This window comes from Mus musculus, chromosome 1, assembly GCF_000001635.26.
Source record: "Mus musculus strain C57BL/6J chromosome 1, GRCm38.p6 C57BL/6J".
Classification (NCBI taxonomy): domain Eukaryota; kingdom Metazoa; phylum Chordata; class Mammalia; order Rodentia; family Muridae; genus Mus; species Mus musculus.
This window is the reverse complement of record NC_000067.6, coordinates 37,444,753-37,470,833: the sequence shown is the minus strand read 5'-3', so window position 1 is coordinate 37,470,833 and position 26,081 is coordinate 37,444,753. Positions and strand designations below refer to the sequence as shown.

Here is a 26,081-nt window from a genome sequence, read left to right as displayed (position 1 = left end):
TATGTATATGTGTGTATATGTGTATGTGTGTATATGTGTGTATGTGTGTATATGTGTGTATGTGTGTATATGTGTGTGTATATGTGTATGTATGTATGTGTGTATATGTGTGTGTGTGCAGCTTTTGTGTGCCCACCCCGAGGAGAGCGAAACGCCCTTGACCTTGCTCGTTGCTGGATGCTCAGCATGAGATGCTGTTTCCCTGATGTTTTTTACCTTGCTTTTCTGTGCGATCCACGTTATATTCAGCCGGGTGCTGCCATGCCGAGTGTTAGAACTGTTCCGCAGCCCGACAAGGAAAACCCACTCCTCTGTTTCCCTCAGCCCGAGCCAGCTGTCATAAATTTACAAGATATTTCTTATAAATGCAGTTTGTACACTATATATGGTCCTTTGCACTGTGGTTTCTCTTATATAATGTGTCTTCAGGATTCATACATATTTCAACACATAGAAGAAATATCTTGTTTTCAGTTGTTTGATTACTTAATATCTTTCCTTGTTTTTTGTTTTGTTTTGTTTTGTTTTTTTGCTATGTGATCTTATCTGGCTTGAACCTTTGTAGACTAAAATGGCCTCCAGCTTACAGAGATCCACCTGCCTCTGCCTCCCAAGTCCTAGGTTTAAAGGATGTGTATAAGCCAGAGGTCAAAGTCGGGTGTCTCCTCTGTCACACTCCACCTTAGCTTTAGATGATGATGGTGGTGATGATGATGAAGAAGAAGATGATGATGATGGTGATGATGATGATTTACTCTGTTATGCCTGCATGTATGTCTGCATGTCAGAAGAAGGCACCAGACCTACCTCATTATAGATGGTTGTGAGCCACTATGTTGTTGCTGGGAATTGAACTCAGGACCTCTGGAAGAGCAGCCAGTGCTCTCAAGCTCTGAGCCAGCTCTCCAGCCCTCCACCGTAGCTTTTAAAGACAGGTAGGCTCTGCCTTGGATCCTGGAGCTCACTAGCCTGGTTATTTAGTGAGGCCGGGGTTTGTCCTGCCTTCTCAACCCCAGCTTAGGGATTTGGGGCAAGTGCTGCTGTACCTGTTCTTCCGCCCATTCTGGGGATCTAATCCTTGCTCCTTGTGCTTACTGACTGAGCCCTCTCCAGCCCTTCTTTGCCTTTTATGCCTATTTAATTCTCTTCTGTCCAAGCATCCCATTCCTGGGACGTGCATATCCCAGTTTTCAATTCACAGTTGAGTGGTTACTCTTCTTTCATATGGTTTCCATTTGCTGTTTAAAATGTCTTAGGCAAACTTAGTGAGCAGCTCTGAGTGCCCATCCCTATGACGCCAGCCACAGAGGGAGGGGCCGGAGTCCCACTGAAGAGGCCTGGCTAATGGAGTCCAGTGCTTTCAGACTGCTCACGGGTTCAGCTTTCTTCAGAGGAGTCCCACCCCACCCCACAATCTCCAGTAGATACCAGAACGGTTCAGCTCTCCATCCCAAAGGACACCAGCCACAGTTATTTAAACACATTTTCTGTAGATATGTTAATAGGTAAGGGTGGTGGGAAGCGTTCTGTGTGGTTGCATTTTGTATTGCCCATAAACCAGCTTAAAGCTCACATAACGTAACAGACCTGTGTTCACAGGAAATCGGTGGCTTTCGGCTTCAGATCAACCTGCCAGGAGCAGAGGGTTGCCTTTCTGTATTCCTTTGCTTGAGCTAGCCATATCACCATGGCTCTTCAAGTATTTGTCAACCTGAGTTTCAGGATGTTTCTGAGTACACTGTGGTCTATGTAAGCCATGCTTGGTTACAGTCTCCAGAATCATACTCTCAGATACTCTTCAGTCAAGCATGTGGGTGATTATTTAAGAAAGAGTCACTGACTGTTGGCCTGAGCCAACAGGGGAGAGGATTAATAAAAGCTGGAATCCAGTCAACAGAAATCAAAGTTAAATTAGGCAAAAACTATTAGTTTTTAATGAGATTTTTTTTCCTTGTTAAGCTATTTCTTTATACCTGCCAGCATTAGATGCTTGACAGTCTTTATAACATAGCTCAAATTTTATATATCACTGTTTTCTCTTAATAGTTGACAATATTTGAGTTGTCACTGAGTTTCAAATGGATAGAGAGTTGTGCTGGCTAGTTTTATGTCAACTTGACACAAGCTAGAGTCACTGGAGAGGAGGGACCCTCAATAAGACCAGACTGTAGGTAAGTCTATGGGGCATTTTCTTAGTGACTGATGCATGAGGTCTCAACCCATTGTGGGTGGGGCCACCCCTGGGCAGGGGATCCTCGGTTCTATACGGGAGCAGGCTGAGCAAGCCATGAGGAGCAAGCCAGTAGGCAGCATCCATCTGTGGCCTCTGCATCAGCTCCTGCTCACAGGTTCCTGCTCTGTTTGACTTTCTGCCCTGACTTCCCTCAGTGATTGACTGTGACCTGGAAGTGTAAACTAAATTAACCCTTGCCTTCTTGGTTTGCTTTTGGTTGTGGTGTTTCATCACAGCAATAGTAACCCTAAGACAAGAATATCAGATTTTTCAGGTGTTTGTGTATTTGTTTTTGATGGTGCTGCAAATCAAACCCAGGGCTTGGTTCATGTAAGGCAAAGGCTCTACCATTGAGCTACACCCCTAGCCTAGATTTTTAATTGCTTATAATTGAAGCATACCCTTTATTTTAAACTGTGGTTATCCTCTCCTGATTTGAGTTTTCAGTATCAATATAATAATACAGGATGACTCTACTTTTTATTATATAGGTTTATTCAATATAGTCTCTAAGGTGTCTTCCCCCTCGCCCCCCACCCTTAATAGAAGAGAAAAAAAAAGCTGAGAAGCAACACAGGTGTAGCTGCAGAGGTGAATCTTGAGTCTCAGTTTTGGTTTCATGGTTCTGCTTACCGCCCACAGGCTGCTTCCCTGCTGTGCACACACACACTTAAAGGCTCAGATGCTTCGGGAGAACAAGAAGTGCTTCATGTTCCCTTTTTTTATATTTTTTTATTACGTATTTTTCTCATTTACATTTCCAATGCTATCCCAAAAGTCCCCCATACCCTCCCTCCCACTTCCCTACCCAACCATTCCCATTTTTTTTTTTTTTTTTGGCCCTGGCGTTCCCTTGTACTGGGGCATATAAAGTTTGCGTGTCCAATGGGCCTCCCTTTCCAGTGATGGCCGACTAGGCCATCTTTTGATACATATGCAGCTAGAGACAAGAGCTCCGGGGTACTGCTTAGTTCATATTGTTGTTCTACCTATAGGGTTGCAGTTCCCTTTAGTTCATTGGGTGCTTTCTCTAGTTCCTCCATTGGGGGCCCTGTGGTCCATTCAATAGCTGACTGTGAGCATCCACTTCTGTGTTTGCTAGGCCCTGGCATAGTCCCACAAGAGACAGCTATATCTGGGTCCTTTCAGCAAAATCTTGCTAGTGTATGCAATGGTGTCAGCGTTTGGAAGCTGATTATCGGGTGGATCCCTGGATATGGCAGTCTCTAGATGGTCCATCCTTTCGTCACAGCTCCAAACTTTGTCTCTGTAACTCCTTCCATGGGTGTTTTGTTCCCAATTCTAAGAAGGGGCACAGTGTCCACACTTTGGTCTTCATTCTTCTTGAGTTTCATGCGTTTAGCAAATTGTATCTTATATCTTGGGTATCCTAAGTTTTGGGCTAATATCCACTTATCAGTGAGTACATATTGTGTGAGTTCCTTTGTGATTGTGGTTCATGTTCACTTTTAATCAACTAGTAAATCAAGTTGATTAGATCCAGTGGTTGAACATAATAAAGCGTACATGTTTGCTTACTGTAATAGTAACTCAGGACATTTAGAGGTGGTGTTTCATAGAGCAAGTGTCTAAAACATTAAAATGGTATTTCCAGTGTGTGATTCATTATTTGGCCCACTTTGAGTTTGGCATTAAAAGTGAAGTAAGAGGCTGGAGAAACTGCTCAGCAGTTAAGAATACTGGTGACTCTTCCTGAGGATCCGAGTTCAGCTCCTAGCATTCATTCACTCCAAGGCTTATAAACATCTGTTACTCCAATTCCAGGGGAACTGATGCCCTCTTCTGGCCTCCAAGAGTAGCATGGACGTGTACTATATATACCACACACACATGCACACATACATACATACATGCATACACACATACACAGCACACACACATACACAGCACACACACATACATAGCCCCCACCCCCCCACACACACAGAGGCAGGGTAACACACATACAAATCTGTTGTAAAGTGAAATAAAAACCATACTTTTCTCTCTCTCCCAGACAGATCTTGATTATGTTCACAGCGTTGTTGCCAACCTGGAGAAAGAGTAAGTTTTCTGAAGTGAGGAAGTGAAACTGTTCTCAAAGCTCTTATCTTTGGCTTTCTGTTAAAAAGGTCTTTGCTTTCTAATTCATTTCTCTGCTCATTAGTATCATTGCCATTTATGTTCTCATTACATAGCTGTGCATGCATCCACATGTCTGGTGAGGAAGTTGGTTCATTCCACTGTAGCAAGGCTTTGAATAGCCTCTGTAAGGAGCATGTCTTTAGTCTTTAAAGTGAGGAGAGAGTTACAGTTGGGCAGAACTGTTTGAGTCTTCCACGGATGCTCGCCTAGCAAACTTGATGTCAGGACAGATGTTAAAATGAGCCATACCCTAAGCATGCCTTTCTGTCCTGTCAAGATTGGAGCCCAGGGCACTGTGAGCAGGGGACAGGTGCAAGGCTCAGGGAGTTTTAGGCATTGCTGTGTTATATGCTGTTCACTTGCTGGTGTTAAAGTTAGACCTGATGGGTTTCTTCCGTGAATTTCATCTGGTTTTACCCCTACTTGACAAGAAATAACTTAGGGAACTGGAAAGATGGTCCCGTGGTTAAAGGTGCTTGCAGATGTTGCAGACTACCCGAGTTCAGGTCCTTTGTTCAATTCATCGTCCCTGACGCCCCTGGTACCACCTCAGGGAGATCTGTCGCCTCTGCCCACCAAGACCTCCCTTCTCCTCCCCTCCCCGTGTGATAAACATAATTAAAAATAATAGGGCTGACGAGATGGCCCAGTGGGTAAGAGCACTGACTGCTCTTCCGAAGGTCCTGAGTTCAAATCCCAGCAACCACATGGTGGCTCACAAACACCTGTGCAACTGAAGACAGCTACAGTGTACTTATAATAAATAATAAATAAATCTTTTTAAAAAAATAATAAAGATACTTAGAAGAGACTTTAGAAGCTGTAGTTACTTGCTAGCTACACACTTAAAATAATTTCTCCTTGTCAGCCAAAACATGAAAGCTGGAGATTTAAAAAGACGCTGCACATACTTCAGGGTCCAGTTATCATGTGTTTATAATATCCTTAAGTGCTCTACTCTTGTCAGGCTGTAGAGGCAGGCTGGCAGAGGCTCCTTAAGGCAGCGTGATAATGACTTGTTCCTCTTCCCATGAGCCTCCAGGGCAGTAGATTCTACAGGCTTCCTTCATGTGCGGGGAGAGCAAGGCCAGAAAGAGCAATCACAGGCACTAGCAGCAAGGCCAGCATTCCACCAGCTCCGAGGGAAGGTTTGCAAGAATGTAAAAGAAACCACATTTAGTTAGTGAAAACGGACTCAAGAGCCTCAGAAAGGGTTTCTCAGCCCAGGCTCCACTGATCAGGTGAGGCGATTCTTGGTTGTGGGCTCTTGGCATAATAGGACGTATGTCAGGACCCTTGGCATCTGCTCATTAGATGTCAGGTGAATTGTCACTAGTTGTGACAACCAAAATATCTCCAGGCCCCACTGAATATTCCCAGGAGGGATAAAGTTGCCCCGAGCTTAGAACCTGGATTGGAATGACATAGAGCCTGCAGCCTACAACTAAAGCTTCCGAAGACTAAAGCGCTTCATGGCTTTACATTTGAAAACCTCAGGTTCATTCATTAGTGTATGCACACACATGCCGTGATGTGCATGTGGAGGTCATAGAAACATTTACTAGTCTCTAGTCCTACTGTGTGGTTTACGGGCATTGAACTCAAGTCTGTCCACCAGGCTTGAGGGCAGTCACCTTTAGTGACTGAACCATCTTACCAGCCCAGAAAAACGGAAGAGCTTTGATTTTTCATAAATAATATATTTTGGATAAGCATAGAGATTCATTTGCTTCCCCCCTCCCTGAGTTCCCTGCTTTCTGTGGGACCTTGATTTGCTTAAATTTGAAAATTGATTGCTTGTAAGATGGCACTGCCTGTAGTTTACCTAGGGTTTCTGCTACGGTTACATCAGTAAATTAAGCATTAAGGCAAGTGACATCCCACAGAGCTGACATAATACAGCTAACCTTTCTCTTGGTAGATTTTCTAGAGAAATTAGTTCTGGCCTGCTGGAAATAATCTCTCCTCCTGAAAGCTATTACCCCGACTTGACAAACCTGAAGGAGACGTTCGGAGACTCCAAGGAAAGAGTGAGGTGAGCGACAGAGATGCACACTTAGATGTCAGGCTGCCATGGTGCCTGTCGGTTTCAGGGTGGTTTAAAAGCATTAACACATAGTATTCGTTTCTGTTTGCATTCCTTCTGCATTATCACTCTCTAGCAGCATTCAATTCATAGCCATAGACCCTGGCCTCACGTTCCTAAGGCAGACTTTTCGAAGCTCTAGTTCAGGGAGATGTTACGATATTCCTGAAGAAAAGGCTTGTGGATGAAACAGTCTGGAAGATGCTGTACTGTAGCTCAGTAGAGCAATAGCCAAGCATGCATGGAACCATGGGTTCCACCCTCAGTACCATAGCAAGTGTGCTCACCGCTGGATGTGTTAGCAACTTCTATGCTGTGCTGTCTCTAGAAGGGGATGTGTGTGCAATGTTGACCAAAGTTCCTTCAGTGGAGAGCCTCTGTGCACGGGGTAACTGGAGGGTTAGTCGTCGTCGTCTTCTTCTTTGTTTTTTTTTTTTTTTTTTTTTTTTGAACCATTTCTTTGAAGTTTATTTTAATGGAACAGCTATTTACTTTTGCATCCACTGTTTTGCAACCCTCTCCTGTCTACATGTTAACAGCCTTAGAGATGCTAACTAGTCATTAGAGATGGAGTTTTTCTGGTGACATAGGGCCAAAGGACATTTAACTCAAGCTCATTAAGCACTGTTTGAATAAGTGTATTTGGTGGCACTCTTAAATCCTCCCCGTTTTATGTATGTGAAAAAATAAAACAATAATCAACCTAAAATATGTGAGGGGGTTTCAAGGAGTCTTTCTTTTGGTGGACATCTACAACAAGAAACTGTTGGGGAATATGGAAAGTAAAGGCTATTGCTAACGTCTGAGAATAAGGTGATAGGACATGAGCTGCATTCTAAAGAGAAATTCCCCTGGGATAGACAAAGTTGTGCATCAACGTGGCCACAAACTCATTGACTACAGCCTGAAATGGTAGCCAAATCACAGTGGTCACTGATCATAATTTGGGAGTTTCAGGTAAGTTGTCATTTATGATATATCTTCAAAGTGGCAATTAAAAAATGATACAGCCTTATATTGTCTTTAATATGTCTAATATCTACTAAGAAAAGTCAGTATGTCAGTGGCTATCTTAGGCCCAATAAAATTCAGTCCTGATAAAGGGCAATAAAATAAACCCAGTTATCATTAAGAAAAACAAACAAACAAACAAAAAAAAACCTTGGGCTGGAGAGATGGCTCAGCCGTTAAAGGCTAAGCTCACAACCAAAAATATAAGGGTTAGTCTTCTTAAGATGCATGGTGATAGAGACTGCACTGGAGGAAGCCGCTCTTGGACCGTCTCTCACGTGTGGGAGTTTATCTTTGTGTGTTGCAATAGACACGAGGGTCAGACATCTGATCTGAGTTTGCTGGTTTTGAGTCTGAGTCCTAACGCATTCTCCGGTGCTGTTCATTTCAGATGGAGAACCAAGCAAAACCTGGATTACTGTTTTCTGATGATGTATGCTCAGGAGAAGGGCATCTACTACATTCAGGTGAGAGTCAGGGGCTTCTCAGGGTGTTTTGGGTTTTGTTTCTTTTGCTCAGCTTTTATATTTGGTGATTTTAATTTTTTTTTAAAGTAAAATACATTTATTAAAACAGAAAAAGAAATTTACTTATAAAACATTTGAAATGGGAAAGTCAGGCATACATCACTCAAAATAGATTTTGTATTTTGTATATCGTTTGATGTTTGGGTTCAGAGGTCTATGTTAAAAACGTTCACGTGGATACGGAAGACAGGACGGTAGATTAGAGAGCATCTCTCCTGGTCTGGACGTCTCTTGTATTTGTGTGTATATGTCGTGTATGTGTGTGGGCTTACTTGTACATGTGTGAGCTTACTTGTAAGGGCCAGAGGTCAATGTTGGTGTCTTCCTCAGCTAATCTCTATCTTATTTTTTGAGGTCGAGTCTCTTACAGAACCTGGAACTTACCAGTTCAGCTAGCATGGAGCATGGCTGACTAGCAAGTCTGAGAGTTCCCCCTGCCAGCCATGACTGCCTTTTTGACATGGCTGATGGAGCTTAAACACACGTAGCTGTGCTTACACAGTGGTCTGGCCTCAAACTTGGGGTTGTCCCGCTTCTGGGGTTATAAGCACATGGTGCTTGTTTTCTTCGATTTCTATCAGTAAGGTTTTATAGTTCGCCTGGGATAAGCATTTTAGCCTTTTAGCCTTTTTTTTTTTTTTCTTTTTTCTTTTTAGCAGTCTCCTGAATGAGATTAAAATGATTTTTTGTTTTGGGGTTTTGTTTTTTGTTCCTTGGGGGAGGGGCATTTTTTCTTTTTTTGTTTGTTTGTTTGTTTGTTTTTTCGAGACAGAGTTTCTCTGTGTAGCCCTGGCTGTCCTGGAACTCATTCTGTAGATCAGGCTGGCCTCGAACTTAGAAATTCGCCTGCCTCTGCCTCCTGAGTGCTGGAATTAAAGGCATGCGCCACCACTGCCCAGTTTACATTTTGCTTTTTCAAGACAGGGTTTCTCTGTGTAGCCCTGGCTGTCCTGAAATTCAGTCTGTAGACCAGGCTGGCCTCGGAACTCAGAGATCTGCCTGCCTCTGCCTCTCTGCCTCTGCCTTGCCAGTGCTGGGATTAAAGGTGCGTGCCACCACAGGCTGCCAGTTTGAGATTAAAATGAAATTTGAGTTGGGGCATTGGTTATTGTTACTGGGTAGAAGTGATTTTTTTTGTAATGTTGCTCAAATCATTTATTATTTATAATGTATTTTTTATGGCATTATATAAGGCATCTCAGTATTAGGAGACAAGAGGATCTGTAATTTGAGGCCAGCCTGGGCTATGACAAGGTCCAGGGGAGCCTGGGCTGCGCAGGGAAGCCCTGCCTCAGTAGGGAGCACACTTACACTGTGTGTGTGTGTGTGTGTGTGTGTGTGTGTGTGTGTGTGTGTATGTGTGTGTGTAAGAAGCAACACAGTTAGATAGCAAATTCATTGTCCTTGGATGCTTTTAACTCTTGGATGTCTGGCTCCAACTGGGGTTTCCAGTTCTGCTGACAGTGAGAAGCCCTTCCTGACTGTGAGCCGAGGGATGCTTTTGATTTTCACCTCAGGGGAATTCTTCCTGTGTTGTTTTCTTGGGAGACTGAGAACAATCAGTTAAATCTTTAATGTTACTCAGAATTTTTCAGTGAAGTTCTCTGGTCCTGGACTTGCTACTCTGCTTGCAAGGAAGTCACAGAGGGTTTATGTTGGTATCATCATCCTCGACAGTGTCTTATGTAGCCCAGGCTGGCCCTGAGCTTAGCAGATAGCCAAGGATGATCCAGAACCCACATCCTGAATGTTGGCATTGTGGGCATTGACTGCCACACAGCTTTATGTGGTGCTGGGGATAAAACCCAGAGTTTCATGCTTGTCAGACAAGCATTCTACCAACCAAGCAACATCCCAGACCTTCAAGAAGTTTTTTGTTTGTTCGTTTTGCTTTTCTTTTTTTCTGAAGACTGTAGCTGTCTTACGACACACACCAGAAGAGGGCATCAGATCCCATTACAGATGGTTTTGAGCCACCATGTGGTTGCTGGGAATTGAACTCAGGACCTCTGGAAGAGCAGTTACTGCTCTAAGCCACTGAGCCATCTCTCCAGTCCCTATTTGCTTGATTGTTATAGCCACGTGGAAACTTATTTTTCTGTTCTTCAGTGTGGGTGAGTTGCATCTTTCTAGGAATGTATTTTTTCTTCTATGGCTAGTTCAGATCACTGTCACATAACCTGTGGTCGCCTCTCATAATGTTTAATGCTTTTACTCTGTGACATGAGTTTTAATGTTCTCTCCTGTTTAATTTTGAGTCCTCTCTTCTCCTGTGTGACTCATAAGTTTTGCTCGCATATTTACAGAAACATATTTTGTACTACTGATTTTTTTTAAATACTCATGTGTTTCAATTTTCTTTGTATGATTTTTGTAGTTACTTGGAACATAGTAGGGTTACAGTCTGACTGCTTACCCTCAATTCAAGCCATGGAAGTTACCTTTGCTTTATCTGCTCCCCCTACCTTGTTATTGATGCAAATCATCTCTTTATAAACTTTTTTTTAAGATTAATTTATTGTTATATGTAAGTACACTGTAGCTGTCTTCAGACACACCAGAAGAGGGCGTCAGATCTCATTACAGATGGTTGTAAGCCACTGTGTGGTTGCTGGGATTTGAACTCAGGACCTTCGGAAGAGTAGTCAGTGCTCTTAATCACTGAGCCATCTCTCCAGCCCCACTTTAGAAACTTTTTTATGTGTCTCATATCCTCTAGGCTGACCTTGAACTCCTGACCTCGCAAGTGCTGGGATCCCATGCTAGGAGAGCCCTGTGTCAGCTGAGCCCCGTACCTCTGTGTCCCCTGCCTCTTTTCATATTGCACATCCATGGGTGTAAGTGTGTGATTGCTTTGTGTGCTTTGGGTTATGGTGTCACCCAAACGTCTGTCTGGTTGGTATATATTGTTGTTCTCCCTATGGGGTTGCAAACCCCTTCAGCATCTTCAGTCCTTCCCCTAACTCCTCTATTGGGGACCCCACGCTCAGTCTGATGGTTGGCTGCGAGCTAGTGGTAACAGGTCGGGGGTGTCACGCCTACCCTTCCCTTTATCCGGGTCTTTTGTCTGGGAGGAGCTGAGACATGCTTCACAGTTGCTGCTTCTGGAATCCTCTCTTCTCTGGACTCGTGGGTAGAACCCCAGTGCGATTGGCTGATTTCCACTCTGGTGTGTGCACCTCCATTCTTTGAGGATGTGTGTGGGAATCCTGTGTCTCTCTGATGGAGTGTTCCTCAGTGCTCATCTGTGGCACTGCAGTTGCTGTCACCAAGTCTTGGCCTTTACTCCTGGCCTCTGGTGAGTGCCTGCCTTGTTCCTATCCATGTTTGAACAGGACAGAAACAACAGCACTGTCAGGACGCAGACCAGAGAGTCAGAGGCCAGAGAGTCAGGCTCCAGAGACTTGGAACTAATGTCTCTGGTGAGGGGGGGAGCCGGGATGCCCAGGGGAGGGCTCTGGCTGTTGTATGCTCTGGCTTTAAAGCCATGTTTCTGGGGATAAAGGAGGGTCTTGAGTTTGCTTTTTTGCTGTCTTGCTGATGGCTTAAATCTCTAACAGGAAAGCACATACACACACACACACACAGCCTCAAAACCAGTCCTCTTATCACAGCATAATACGGAAAGCTTTAAGGTGGTTTTCCGTCATTTCTTGGAGTAACATGATCCTGTGCTATCATCCTTTGTTGGTCATTTAGATTGTGTCTAAGTGTTCAGCTCTCCAAAGATTAATGATGTTTTTCTGAAAATGATCCATTTCCCCAAAGCTTGTTCCTCAGGAAACTGGGTTGCTGTCTATTCTGATCTTCATAATTGGGCAGCAGGAGACTCCTCTCAGTGAGTCCGTCGCCGTCTAGCTACAGAGGATTAGGACAGAAACCACACTCGCTTCAAAAGCCTTCAGATTGAGGGCTTGGAATGTTTGCAAGGGAAAGGGATGGCTTAGGGAGAGCCAAGGAAAACAGGGCCAAAGACAGGGAATCAAAGGAATTTCTCTCACACCTCAGAGATGTTCCCTAGGGCTGTGCCTCCATGGTTGCAAACCTGGGGCTTTCGAATCCACAGCTTCTAAAGGGTGCTTGTGGGCAGGAGGTGGTCCAGGGGAGAGTACTGGCCAGTCCTCATGCCACCCTGTATTCATTTCCCAGTGCTGGAAAAATACAAGGTACTTAAAAGAAGAGCAGAGCCAGGCCAATTGCATTATCAAGGATTTATGCTTAAAGAAAATACCAACCAGCCTGGGGTTATGCCCGTGGGCTGGGCTGGTTTACAGTGGCCTGGCCAAACCATTTCTTGAAGGGCTGCGTTACCCAGCATCAGCTCATGCTCTCATGGTAGGTGACCCAGGGCTCCGACGCCTCTCACAGGAATTTCCCTCATTCACTATGATGTTTAACCTTCAGATTTCCACTCAAGGGTCACGTTTTTGTGGACATTTCCTGTCTCAGTGTTCCCAAAGTGCTTTGCATATCCCAATAATGATGCAGGCAAGCGTAGGGAATAGTTTAGCGATCTCGGACTCTGCTTGGTTTGAGCATACGCTCCTCTCCAAATACTGCCTGAGGCACTTATCTGCACATATTTGCACACAAGCTCTTTCCCTAACACTGTACCCCAGAACCTGTGAGCAACCTAGGACCCCAACCTGCTGTATGCACACCCCACAGCCACAGTGAAGTAAGTTCCTTCTCCTCTTCAACAGATTCTATCCATTCATACTCCTAACAGAGAGGTTGGTCTGAGCTGAACTGTTTTGGGGTGCATGTACAGTAAGGCAAAACTGTGTCCTTTTTGGAGGGGGTTCGGGACAGGGTTTCTCTGTATAGCCCTGGCTGTAGAGACCAGGCTGGCCTCGAACTTAGAAATCCACCTGCCTTTGCCTCCTGAGTGCTGGGATTAAAGGCGTGCACCACCACTGCACATGTGCCGGCATGAAACTGTGTCCTTAAAGGAAACTCTTACGGAGAGTCCCCTATTCACATCTGAGACCTGTGCATAATGCGGCATGCACATAATTAAAGTCAGACACATCATGGGACAGGGCGTGCACAGTAGAGAAATGACTAAGGACCTTAATCTGTTGATCAAAACAGAACTACCCTTGCTACTCCCTTCGGCAACCAAACTTCTCCTTTTCATGTATCCCATAAAGGCAGCCCCAGGCAATAACTGGAGCCCTTGAATATCTTCACTCATGTGGCCCTCTGCCATTCTTGACAGAGAATTTCTGATCAGCGGTATCACTTAGCTTTGAGTAAAATCCCTTTGATACTTTGTATATATATTTAAAAAAAGGCACGAGGATGGGGGAACGGGGGCGGGGGGGGGTGCTCTATTGCAAGTGACTTGGAGTGTGCTGATTGCCCGCAGGAACAGTCACTGACAGGTGCTGCTGGTCCCATCCTGCCCTCCTTACTATATCCCACCCCACGTGGTGGCTCCTAACTCCTGTAATTCCAGTTCTAGGGGGCCAGTGCCCCTTCTCACGCCCATGGACTCCTGCACACGTGACACACTTAAACTCATGCAGAGACACATACATATGCATAACAATTAAAAATATATATGTAAGGGGCTTCTAGGGGTGTGGCTCACTAGTAGAGCCCTTACCTTGCTTGAGCTGGGCCCTGGGTTCTATCCCCAGTGTGTGTGTATGTGAGAGAGAGACAGGGAGACAGAGAGAGACAGACACAGAGACACAGAGAGATGGAGAGACAAAGAGAGAGAGGCAGAGAGAGATGGGGGGAGAGACACAGGCAGACAGACAGACAGACATAACATAGAAACAGACAGAGACAGAGAGACAGAAACAGGCATCTGCATCAATATAGAAGGTGTCAAATGGGCACTTGCCCAGCTTTCATGTTCCTCTCATCTTGTCAGGTGGAGGGAAGGTGAGGGAAGACGCTGGCTTTCCTTTGACCTCATCACGCTAGGGAGTTGATCCACTAGAGTGAGTGTATATTTTATTTTGACAGCATCTGGTTTTATATTTTTATTGGTTTTAGCCATAGTTTTCATGATTTCTGTGAGTATGTGTGTGTGTCTTTGTCCATAATAATGATCATTTATCCTTTTCCTTCCCCTTTTGACTTTTAAAGATGATGGTTCAATTTTCTTTTCTAGCTTGAAGACGATATTATTGTCAAACAAAACTATTTTAATACCATAAAGAATTTTGCACTTCAACTTTCTTCGGAAGAATGGATGATTCTAGAGTTTTCCCAGCTTGGCTTCATTGGTAAGAAGAGCATTTGATGATTTATCTATTTTTATAAAATAGCTAAGTCTCAGAATCTTAAACCAATCGCTTCCCCTCCCTCTCCATCAAAAGTTGCCTTTTCCCAGGGAAACTGAGTAGTTTTGAGAAAACTAAACTTAGGTAAATTTCCTTATGCAGATGATGATGGTGACCTCAGTAGACTCTGACTTCCAAGGTGTAGCTTGTTGTTTTGTAACAAAATTTCAGTTGTTCGATGTGACCAGTGAAGACTCAGGAGCCAGATACCTGCTCGGAGAGAGCACCCAGCTGAGCTTCCTCCTCAGCTGACATCCCACCAGGAATCTCCATGCTCCCCTCTCCTTCCTGTGTGAGCCTCTACCTGTTGCCTCAGCTCCGGCTTACTCTGAATGGTTTTTTCCAATATTCACTTCCTGTCAACTGGATGCTTGCCCTATGGCTGACTTTATTTAATCTTGTTTACAGTATTCAAGCAGAAGGCTCTTGGATTAAAGGTGTGTGCTAAGACTGAGCCACACTACAACGGAAAACAAGTTTTCCAGTAGATAGGGCAATCTCAGGGTTCGCAGTGTTTTCAAACATCTTGCAACAGCCGGTCCTCTAGAGAGCCGCACCATGGCTGCCGTGGAGCTGGGAGCATGTCTGCTTCTTCTCTGACACCTCCAGTTCCCTTATGCTAACAGCACTGGGTTCATCACGGAAGGGCAGCACTGATGGCAGCTCACTGATGGCAGCGATGACTTCATGTTCATTTGTTTCTTTCATGAATTATTTGGGGTGCTTATTTTTAAAGCCTTTGAGGGGACAGTGCCCCTACATTCAATGAAAAAGAAAAAAAAAAACATGCTTGAAGTTGAATTGAAAGAAATTTTCGGGGCTTAAAAATAGCTTCTCAAGCCAGGTGTGATGGTGCATGTGTGAAATGCTGTGTGTGATGCCCGCATTTGAGAGGCCGGGGCAGGGGATCTCACACCTGAGACCAGGATGGGCTGTCATGAGATGCTGACTTACAAATGCAAGCGCTGGGGTGCAGCCTAGTGGTAGGTCTCTTATCTAGCCTGTATGAGAGAGACCTCAGGTTCAGTCCCCCCCCCCCCACACACACACCCATGCTATAGGCTCTGTCTCTGACCCTGTTTATCCTTTAACTGAAAACATGTTTTAAGATTCAGAAAAAAAATATTGTGAAAGTTTCAGTAACAACAAAATTAGTAAGCCTTCCTCCTCCTCCTCCTCCTCCTGTATCTGGTCCTCCTCCTCTTTTTGTGTTTATCAATTTAGATCTCCATCTTTCCCACTTTTCCCCCTACCCTTCCCCTTCCCCTTCTCCATCTCCTTCCCCCTCCCTTTCTTTGAATGAATTTAGGGTCTTACCCATGCTAGACAAGTGAGATCACTGAACTGTATTCTCAGCCCTACATACATTTTTTAAAAAAAAATGTAAATCTCTCAAATTTCTATTTATAGGAGTAGTCTTACTAAGATAAGGGGAAAAAAAAACCTGACTTGATTTTTGAACCCTTTAAACAATTTTGTGTTAGCCTTTGTAGCAGCGAAGAGTGGGAGTTGGCTACTTCCGTCTAAACTCCCGTGACGAGTCAAGAGACTGTCCGGCTAAAGCGACTCTGTTCTGATGATGCGAGTGAAACCTCAGTAACATCAGCACACAGAGGTCACTTCCGTTGTGACAGCTCTCGACTGGGATGTCTTTTCAGGAAAAATGTTCCAGGCGCCGGACCTGGCGCTGGTCGTGGAGTTCATCCTCATGTTCTATAAGGAGAAGCCCATTGACTGGCTGCTGGACCACATTCTCTGGGTGAAGGTCTGCAACCCCGAAAAAGATGCTGTAAGTTGACTCTTCATGGGGTCCAGGGGGCTCTTTTCTTTTGAGACAGGGTCTCACCGTGTAGCCCCAGGATAGCCTAGAACTGAAGATTCTCCTGCCTCAGCAGCCACCTAAGTGCTGGGATTACAGGCTTGTGCCTTGGTACCTGGCCTGGGAGTTTCTTTTCTGTTTTGTTTATGAAAGTAACTTTGTGATCCATCCAATAGCTGACTGTGAGCATCCACTTCTGTGTTTGCTAGGCCCCGGCCTAGTCTCACAAGAGACAGCTGTATCAGGGTCCTTGCAGCAAACGTATGCAATGGTGTCATCGTTTGGAGGCTAATTATGGGATGGATCCCTGGATATGGTAGTCACTAGATGGTCCATCCTTTTGTCTCAGCTCCAAACTTTGTCTCTGTAATTCCTTCCATGGGTGATTGTTTCCAATTCTAAGAAGGGGCAAAGTGTCCATACTTTGGTCTTCGTTCTTCTTCAGTTTCGTGTGTTTTGCAAATTGTATCTTATATCTCGCTATACTAAGTTTCTGGGCTAATATCCACTTATCAGTGAGTACATATCATTTGAGTTCTTTTGTGATTGTGTTACCTCACTCAGGATGATGCCCTCCAGGTCCAACTATTTGCCTAGGAATTTCATAAATTCATTCTTTTTAATAGCTGAGTAGTACTCCATTGTGTAAATGTACCACATTTTTTGTATCCATTCCTCTGTTGAGGGGCATCTGGGTTCTTTCCAGCTTCTAGCTATTATAAATAAGGCTGCTATGAACATAGTGGAGCATGTGTCCTTCTTACCGGTTGGGACATCTTCTGGATATATGCCCAGGAGAGGTATTGCGGGATCCTCTGGTAGTACTATGTCCAATTTTTTGAGGAACCGCCAGACTGATTTCCAGGGCCCCAATGGAGGAGCTAGAGAAAGTATCCAAGGAGCTAAAGAGATCTGCAACCCTGTAGGTGCAACATTATGAACTAACCAGTACCCCGGAGCTCTTGACTCTAGCTGCATATGTAGCAAAAGATGGCCTATTCGGCGTTCACTGGAAAGAGAGGCCCATTGGACACGCAAACTTTATATGCCCCAGTACAGGGGAACGCCAGGGCCAAAAAATGGGAATGGGTGGGTAGGGAAGTGGGGGGGAGGGTGTGGGGGGACTTTTGGGATAGCATTGGAAATGTAATTGAGGAAAATATGTAATAAAAAATATTAAAAAAAAAGAAAGTAACTTTGTGTGAAGCAGATCTCACTAAGGTGTTAAATAAATTAATCAAAGCCTCAGCATGGAAATGGTTTCCTCTACTCTATTCTTCATGTGCTTGGCTTCATTTAAAGTCTTAATGTTAGGTTGTTTCTCCTCCTCCTCCTCCTCCTCCTCCTCCTCCTCCTCCTCCTCCTCCTCCTCCTCCTCCCTTCCCTCCTTCCCTCCATGTCTCTGTCTCTGTCTTTCTCTGTCTCTGTCTCTCTCTCTCTTGATGGCTCAGTGGTAGAGTTCCTTAGACAGCACACATGAAAGCCCTTGGTTCATTCTCCAGTCATGACAATGTGTGCACACATATATGATGATGCATTTTTAAAGGTGTTTGTTTTGTCTTGTTTTTTTTTGTTGTTGTTGTTGTTGGTTTTCGAGACAGGGTTTGGTTTCTCTCTGTAGCCCTGGCTGTTCCAGAACTTGCTTTGTACATCATCACACTGGCCTCAAACTCACTGAGATCTGCCTGCCCCCCGCCTCCAGAGTGCTGGGTGTTTAAAGGCAGGCACCACCAAACCTATCATGTATTTTAAAAAAAAATGGTAGAAGACCCCTTAAAGCAGAGCCCCTTTCTAAGTGGTGGCTCCCTGGTGCATAGTCGAGAAGAAACACTGGTGGGGTCTTGAAGCGATGTTGCCCTGTTATCAAAGCCTGTAGATAGCTGTCGGACCTGGCCTGTGGAGGATGTACTGTTTTCTTCCAGTGCTGTTTGTGGTCTTTGTCTGACTCCTTTGGCCTAGTGTCAGACCCCAGCACACCTGAAAGTAGTAGTGATGTCAATATGCCAACTGACAGGACTCTCGGTGTCTGCTTTGCACCTTATCTTTGAATAGTAAAATCAGATTTTTTTTTTTTTAATGTCTAGAAACACTGCGACAGACAGAAGGCAAACCTACGAATCCGCTTCCGACCCTCCCTCTTCCAGCACGTGGGCCTACACTCGTCTCTGTCGGGGAAGATTCAGAAACTCACGGTTGGTGATCTAATGTAGTTTTGCCTAGCTGCACAGGTTGCTGTTTAGTGTGCAGATGAGCTATGTGTGACATCACGGCCCATGTGTGTCCTCCTAGGATAAAGATTACATGAAGCCATTGCTTCTCAAGGTCCACGTGAACCCGCCTGCAGAGGTCTCCACCTCCCTGAAGGTGTACCAAGGGCACACCCTGGAGAAGACCTACATGGGGGAAGACTTCTTTTGGGCCATCACCCCCACGGCTGGAGACTACATCTTGTTTAAATTTGACAAACCGGTCAACGTGGAGAGGTCAGTGACTGGGGGATACATTTTTCCTCAAATCCAGACCTGCTTGTAGTATGGTTCCTCAAACCATGTGCTCTGTGCACAGTAGATTGAGGAGAGAGGAGGTGGCAAGCCGTTTGGTTATGAGTTAATTTCACACCGCTGAGTACCAGAAATGCGTGTCTGTTCGGGCATGCCATCTATTCTGATGTTCTGGATACATTTTGTCAAGTACTGCATTGTATGTGTGGGGGCCAGAGAGCATGTGGGAATGGGTTCTCTCCCTCTACCTTGTGAGTGCTGAGGACTGAACCTCGCCCTTCATTCAGGCTTGATACCAAGTGGTCTAACTGCTGAGCCATCCTACTGGCCTTCTATTTGGTAGATTCTATTATTTCTGGACCTGAACTTAATCAGTAACTTTTGTTACTCTCATTTCGGTGTCTTCCTGAAACCTCACAATTTCCACGTCTCTTTCTTAGGCTCTCTCCGCACACAGGGAGAGCAGGTTATTAGACCAGCAGCTGGTTAAACTGGATGACGGTCCTCGTCAGCGTTTCTGCTGGTGCAGGCCATCTTTAGCATCCCATGGGCGTTTGCAGCCCTTTTAGGTTTTGTGGGACTCATATCCATTTTATAAAATTTGAGACTGTTTTCTTTTTTAAATAATTTGATATCCATGGTCCCTTCAGCTCTCCTCTGTTTACTAAAACCTTACTGTGCAGACTTACTGTGCTGGAGTGCACGCCTAGGCGCGTACGTAGGCATGCCTGCTGACTGTAGGCTGTACTTGGCATCTGGCTACCTCGCGGACACAGACCCCATCTGTGGAGTTGTAATTTTGGTGTGACTTGCTCTTTTTATTTTGTGTCTGCACATGGAGGCCAGAGACGGGCCTCAGGCTTCTTCTTGCTCAAGCCCCCCTCCTTTTTTTTTCCTTAAAGGCAGGATATCTTGCTTTTTCCTAAAACTCACTGGTGTGACTAGGCTGGGTTTTTTACACGGGTTCCGGGGAATTGAACTCAGGTCCCTATGCTTGGATAACAAAGATTTTCACCAACTGAGCCATCTTAGAAATCCCAATTTTGAATTTTGCCAGATGCACTTGCTTGGTCAGTTGATGTGATTCTGTGGTTTTTTTTAGCTGATTAGTATGATGGCTAATACTGAGTTTTGACTATCAGACTGGTCACGCAGCTCTAGACCCCACTCTGCATTAATGGTGTATAATTATTTGTTTGTTTGTTGAGGCAGGGTCTTACTATATAACTGTATAGTTATGGCTAGCCTGGAACTCACAGTGTAGACCAGGCTGGCCTCCAACTCACAGAAGTCTGTCTCCTCCGAAGGGTTAGGATTAAAGGCATGTGCCACTACGCCTAGCTACTGCGAGGCATGCTTTGTGTGTTCTAGCTGGGGACTGAACCCACGGCTTTGCACATGCTGGCCGTGTGCTTTACCACTGCTCCAAACTCATAACCCTGAAGGTAGGCTTTGAACATGGCATAGCCCATGACTGTCCTCCTGGAAATTCTGACTCAAGGCACTGCTCCGTGATGAAGAGGAAGCTGGTACAAACAGTCAGCCTGTGGTCAGTTCTGTGTCTGCTGAGTGTTAAGCAGCAAGCATGATGGCTTCTGATGGGGATGATGCGAAGCCCGGGGCTGCATCCTTCAGTCTCAGTTTCTGCAGCGCTTTCGAGTCAGCTGGGTGGTGGCAGGTTCGGGTATGATCAGCCTGTGCCTTCAGAAACCTTCCAAGAGCTCACTCTGGGGTGAGGCTGTGCTCTTGGGTCTTTTACACTCAGGTCTGACTTGTGCTGTTCATTCTTTGGTGTGTATTTCCAGTTATTTGTTCCACAGCGGCAATCAAGAGCACCCAGGAGACATCCTGCTGAACACGACCGTGGATGTTCTCCCTCTTAAGGTACGGCAGCGACTGCTGCGCTTGGGGGGGGGGGGGGTCTAGTTACATTTCTGTTGCTGGGATAAAATGCCCTGACACAAAGCAATTTAAGAGAAAGAGGCTGGGCTGGAGAGATGGCTCAGCAGTTAAGAGCACCAACTGTTCTTCCAGAGGTCCTGAGTTCAATTCCCAGCAACCACGTGGTGGCTCACAGCCATCTGTAATGAGATCTGATGCTCTCTTCTGGTGTGTCTGAAAACAGCGACAGTGTACTCACATTAAATAAATAAATAAATAAATAAATAAATAAATAAATAAATTGAGAGAGAGAGAGAGAGAGAGAGAGAGAGAGAGAAGAGGAGAGGAGAGGAGAGGAGAAGAGAGGCTATTTTATCACACAATTCCAGGCTCTAGTCATCAGTGTGGGGAAGCCAAGGCAGGAACTTTGAATATCAAGTTACATCTACCCGCACTCAAGAGCAGAGAGAAACGAACACATGCATGCTTGTGCTCAGCTTACTTTCTTCACCCTCACACATGGCTTGGGAACCATTTAAGGGCATAGGGAATGGCTCTGCCTCCGGTGGGCTGGGTTTTCCTCATTAAGAAAACTTCCTACAGATATGCTCACAGGCCAACCCAAAATAGCCCCTCACTGAGGCTTTCTTCCCAGGTGATCTCTAGTTGTACCAATTAAAGCCAGTTGTCACAATGGATACTTAGAGGTTGTTCTTATTAGATGAACAAAAACTCTCGTGTGGTATAGGACTTTAATGGTGGGTGGCAGTATTAAGTTTATAATGTTGAATACCTGATGTTGTTTTATTTGTAGTCTTCATTCTGCTTTCTACTGGAAAATAATATGGCTGTTTGTATTAGGAAAAAGTTTCATATTTTAGCACAGTGTCTACAGTGTCTTTTGAATCCCATGATGCCAAATGCACATTGAGTGCCTGATGAACGGGGCACAGTTAATTCACTGCTCTGTAAGGAACACTTAGATCTTCTGAACATCTTTTATATTCTTTCAGCATGGCTGAAATAACTTCTACCAACAGATTTTCAGAGTTCTTCACTGAGATGTCATTTTTCTTCATGGCTATGCCACAAACGCAACTCTCACAAAGTTAGATTTGATTTAAACAGGGTTAACCACTCATACAATTGTTGCCTTTGTTTGATTTTAGAGCGACAGTTTGGAAATCAGCAAAGAAACCAAAGACAAACGATTAGAAGATGGCTATTTCAGAATAGGTAATGTCTACTTAATAACACAGCCCTTATTGCCTGGACTGAGCCCCAAAGTTGTTACAAATCTTTGTCAAACATTAAGTTGACAATTACAGCAGCATGCCCAGCTGTCCTGTTCCCTTGGCCAGACTGGGTTTCTGATCGTGACAGGGTTTTGCATACAGGGGGAGGGCTGGGAGGGGTTCCTGTCTGGTTGGCTTCCTCTGTCACCTGTGCCATGGCTATATCTCAGTGATGTGGAGTTTTCCATTGCCGCCTCTTTCTGTCCACCTCTTTCTGGATGGTCTTCACGGACTTCTGACCCTCGGGGGGGGGGGGGTGTATGCTGTCTTTGTTGGGGTGCTGGCTGCCTGACATTGGCACCTGAAGAACCTTGGAGGATCTTAGGGGTGGTAAATGGAATCGGGGTTCAGCTAAATGTGTAATGGGGAAAACTAGAGAAAGAATAACCTGTCGGGGGCTAGACTTGAATTTAACTGAGTTTCTAAGCCAAAAAGCATGGCTGAAAGTAAGCAGCAAACCTGCAGGCAATTATTGCGCCCCCTGCTGGGTGTATTTGGGGGTAGACCAAGTGCCATGGTCATAGAAAAGAAACAGTAGATTTACTTCGGTGAATTAAAGTTATGAGAAGACAGAAGAAAGAACCTTCAGTAGAGAAACAGAGATCTTGGGAAAGGACTGTTGGCCAGTGTGTGGAAGGAGAGCCACGGGACCTCTGAAGTCCATTCCCGTGCCCATAGTCTGGGATTTTAATTGTGACCAAATGCAGTAGGTTCACCTCTTGGTGAGTACAACCCTGAGACAGAAGAGAATGGAGATAGATCTAAGATCTGCAGCAAGCAAGGTGGCAGTCGTGAGATTTTGTTTGTTTTGTTTTGAATAAAGGAAGTGTGTTGGGGATTCTATTTAGTCAGCGTTTATCCTGGTACGGATTAGGCCTTCCTGAGCGTGTGCGATTTCGGATACTCCGCGCATGCTCAGTTTAGGGTTATGGAGCCTCTGCTCAAAAGGTTAACGTGATGGGCACGAATGCTCATCTTTGGCATGCTCAGCTTGCCTCTTAAGTTTTAGCTGAATGTCCCTGAAGGTGCTACCCTGTATGTAGCTAGCAGCCACGCTAGCATTTGTCTCTCTTTTCTCCTCCGATCATTACCTATTGGGCTGAACTCTGTGGGAGAAAAAGGGAGGAAGGAAAGAAAAATTAAAAACAAAGGAATTTTTTTGAAGAAAGACCCATAATCGATGCTGCACTTTGGTAGTAGGTGTTATGGGCACAAAAAAATTACTATGGATAGATAATTGGCTGAGAAAGAGTCACAGCCAAAACCTACTGTGAAACTTGGGACTCTTTTAAGCTAATATCACATCTAACCTCATTCTTTAGGAAAGTAAAGAACAAATAGTATAATAGAACACAGTTCACATGTACAGAGAGGGAGAGAGGACACCTCATCCAAGCCAGACATATAGTGGCAGCAGAGACTTGAAGATGCTTCAGTGCAGATAAAGAATTGATGTGTTTCAGAATCCATTTTAACTACAGGACAGGCTCTTTGCTCTAACTGGCAGGGAGTCATTACAATGTAATAAGGCAGAAAGTGAAAATCAAAAAATAAATATGTAAATAATTTCCAACTGAGAGTATTCGCCACAGCAATCATGTGTCTGTGGCTATAGACATGGCTCAGCGGGTGAGGGCACTTGCCACGCAGACCTGCAGACTTGTGCTCAATCCTCTGAACCCATATGGTGGAAGGGGAGAACCAACTGCTGAAATCTGTGCTATCTACACACAGGCTGTGGTATGCACACCCATACATGTACACACAGGCTGTGGTATGCACACCCACACATGTACACACAGGCTGTGGTATGCATACCCCACACATGTACACACCAGTTGTGGTATGCACACTCCATACCAACAACACAATGTGATTTTAAAAAAGTGTGTGTGTGTGGATTGGTACTGGCGTTTGGTGGTACCTGGGTTGGGTGAGGGGATGTCTCAAGGATACAGTGGGGAAACAGCAATCACTAGCATGTCAGCAGTGACAGATATTTGCAGGAAAACTAACTTTGGACCTCTCATTTAAGTGGAATGTTGTTCAAGAATAAGGAGTTGTTTTCCAGAGCACATGTGTGAACATATATTGACTTTCATCTATAAAAATTAGGCAGAAATTACTTTCATTAGCATTCTTGCTTGTCCTTATGGCCTACAAAGAATGTCCTTAACTGAAAAGTTGACTAACCGCTGGGTTGGAGAACTTTGCCCCAGAAAGATTTCCTCCCTCCCTCCCTCCCTCCCTCCCTCCCTCCCTCCGTCCCTCCCTCCCTCCCTCCCTCCCTTTTGTTCTTTTCTTTCTTTCCTTTTTTTGTTTTTGTTTTTGTTTTTGTTTTAGACAGGGTTTCTCAGTGTAGCCCTGGCTGTCCTGGAACTCACTCTGTAGACCAGGCTGACCTCAAACTCAGAAATCCGCCTGCCTCTGCCTCCCAAGTGCTGGGATTAAAGGTGTGAGCCACCACTGCCCAGTTTGTTCTTTTCTTTTTTAATTTACTTTTTTGGTACTTTTTCTTACATCATTTCTGTTTATCTTTACAGCAAGAAAAGATGAATATAGGACATTGATGTCTGTAGAAGGTCACATTTCTTCCTGTAGCAGACCTTTTCTGCTTGCCTTCTTTATTTAAATTACTATGTATTCCTTGTAGAGAAATAATGACTCTCTTGATTTTAATCACACACACATGCACCAGAGTGAATATGTGTGACGATCAGAGGAGAATTTGCAAAAGTGAGTTCCAGCAATTGAACTTACCGGGCTCAGTGACAAGTGCCTGCATCCTGAGTCACCTCCCTGGCCCAAATAGCGGGTTTCGTTTTGATACATTTAGATGTGTCTCTCATCTACCTTGATTATACCAACCCTCCATTACTGCATCTCTGCCTTCCTACTGGCTCCATTGCTCTTCCCAAATAGAGCCCTTTCAATATTTTTGTTTTATTTTAAATCTAGATCCTGTATATGAAAGAAGAATGTAAATTTTGTCTTTGGGCATTTATGTTGTATGCATAGATTCCTTTGGTTCTGTACCCAAGCGTGTTAATAATATTTCTTCTCTTATATAGCGATATCTGCTTATACAGTTGCACCAACTTATGTTCTCACCAGTATATAGTCTCCCTTCTGAGAGCAGCCTGCCCAGCCTTGATCATTGCCTTGGTGAGGGGCAAGATAGACCCTCTCAGTGTTGTGTAACATTTTCTTTTAAAGATTTGTTTCATTTTGTATGTATCTGAGTGTTTGCTTTCATGTATGTATCTGCACTGTGTGTGTGCCTGGTGCCTGTGGAAGTCCGAAGAGGGCATCAAATCCCCTGGGGCTGGAATAATGGATGGTTGTGACCTACTGTGTGAGTGCTGGGAATTGAACCGAGGTACTCTGCAAGAGCAAAAAGATGCTCTGAACCACTGAGCCATGTCCTGAGCCCATTGGGGTAGTTCTGATTTGTGTTTTCCTGGTGCCTAAGGAATATCGAGTTGGATATTTTTCTGTGTATTTATTGGCCAATTGTACTTACTCTGTTCAACTTACCTTCATTAATTGGGTTATTTGATTTTTTTTTCGGGGGGTGATTGTTTGTTTTCTGTACATATTCTGGATAACAATGACCTGGCACATGACTTAGCTTCTCATTTTTATTGGAGTAGTCTATGGGAATTGTCTGGAACAGGCAACACATCGAAATTTTTCTCAATGGAGCCTTGGAAAGATACACATGGGCAGAGCCCCTGCCCAGGCTGATCCCTGATGTCTGAAACGGGGAGGCTCTTTATGACCAGCTGAGCTTCCAGGAGGCAGGCTGAGCGCTCTTAGAAAATGGATTTTGATCAGGTTTGAGTAGAGTGCCAGTTTGCGGACATCTGCAACAGTTTTATACTGTTGATGTCACCATGCTTTGAGTTTACAGTGGGCAGAAGTGTGCTCCTGCTTTGGACAGGTTGCGTCTAAGGTCTTTCAGAGTACATCAGCTCATGGAACTTTGAAAGCTGAGTAAAAACAGATTAAAAGACACGCATGGATTTCCCGTCTACCAAATACTTTGACTTTGGTGGCACTTCATGCATGACCCTCCAACAGTTCTTACACAACAAAAATATTTTCTGTCTTGAAGGAAAATTTGAGTATGGTGTTGCAGAGGGAATTGTGGATCCTGGTCTAAACCCTATTTCAGCCTTTCGACTTTCCGTTATTCAGAACTCAGCTGTTTGGGCCATTCTTAATGAGGTAAGAGTACATTCAGCCAGCAAAGCCGCCTAGCTGCTTCGTTTTTTGATTTTG

The 26,081-nt window shown here is 44.6% G+C and overlaps 1 protein-coding gene across 11 annotated transcripts in view; it reads left to right on the top strand.

Annotated features, from left to right (window-relative positions):
• Mgat4a (mannoside acetylglucosaminyltransferase 4, isoenzyme A) overlaps positions 1-26,081 on the top strand; it is a 101,721-nt gene that overhangs the window by 70,227 nt on the left and 5,413 nt on the right. For 4 of the 11 annotated variants that reach the window (NM_173870.3, NM_001290801.1, XM_011238526.3 and 1 more), the window contains 10 exons: positions 4,251-4,297; positions 6,300-6,413; positions 7,867-7,942; positions 14,130-14,244; positions 15,960-16,090; positions 18,205-18,312; positions 18,410-18,603; positions 20,427-20,505; positions 21,672-21,738; positions 25,915-26,027. In NM_173870.3, coding sequence (NP_776295.1) covers positions 4,251-4,297; positions 6,300-6,413; positions 7,867-7,942; positions 14,130-14,244; positions 15,960-16,090; positions 18,205-18,312; positions 18,410-18,603; positions 20,427-20,505; positions 21,672-21,738; positions 25,915-26,027 — 1,044 coding nt within the window. The remainder of the gene's footprint in view (positions 1-4,250; positions 4,298-6,299; positions 6,414-7,866; positions 7,943-14,129; positions 14,245-15,959; positions 16,091-18,204; positions 18,313-18,409; positions 18,604-20,426; positions 20,506-21,671; positions 21,739-25,914; positions 26,028-26,081) is intronic. The other 7 variants (XM_017320964.2, XM_006496026.2, XM_017320961.2 and 4 more) reach the window with 4 other exon arrangements.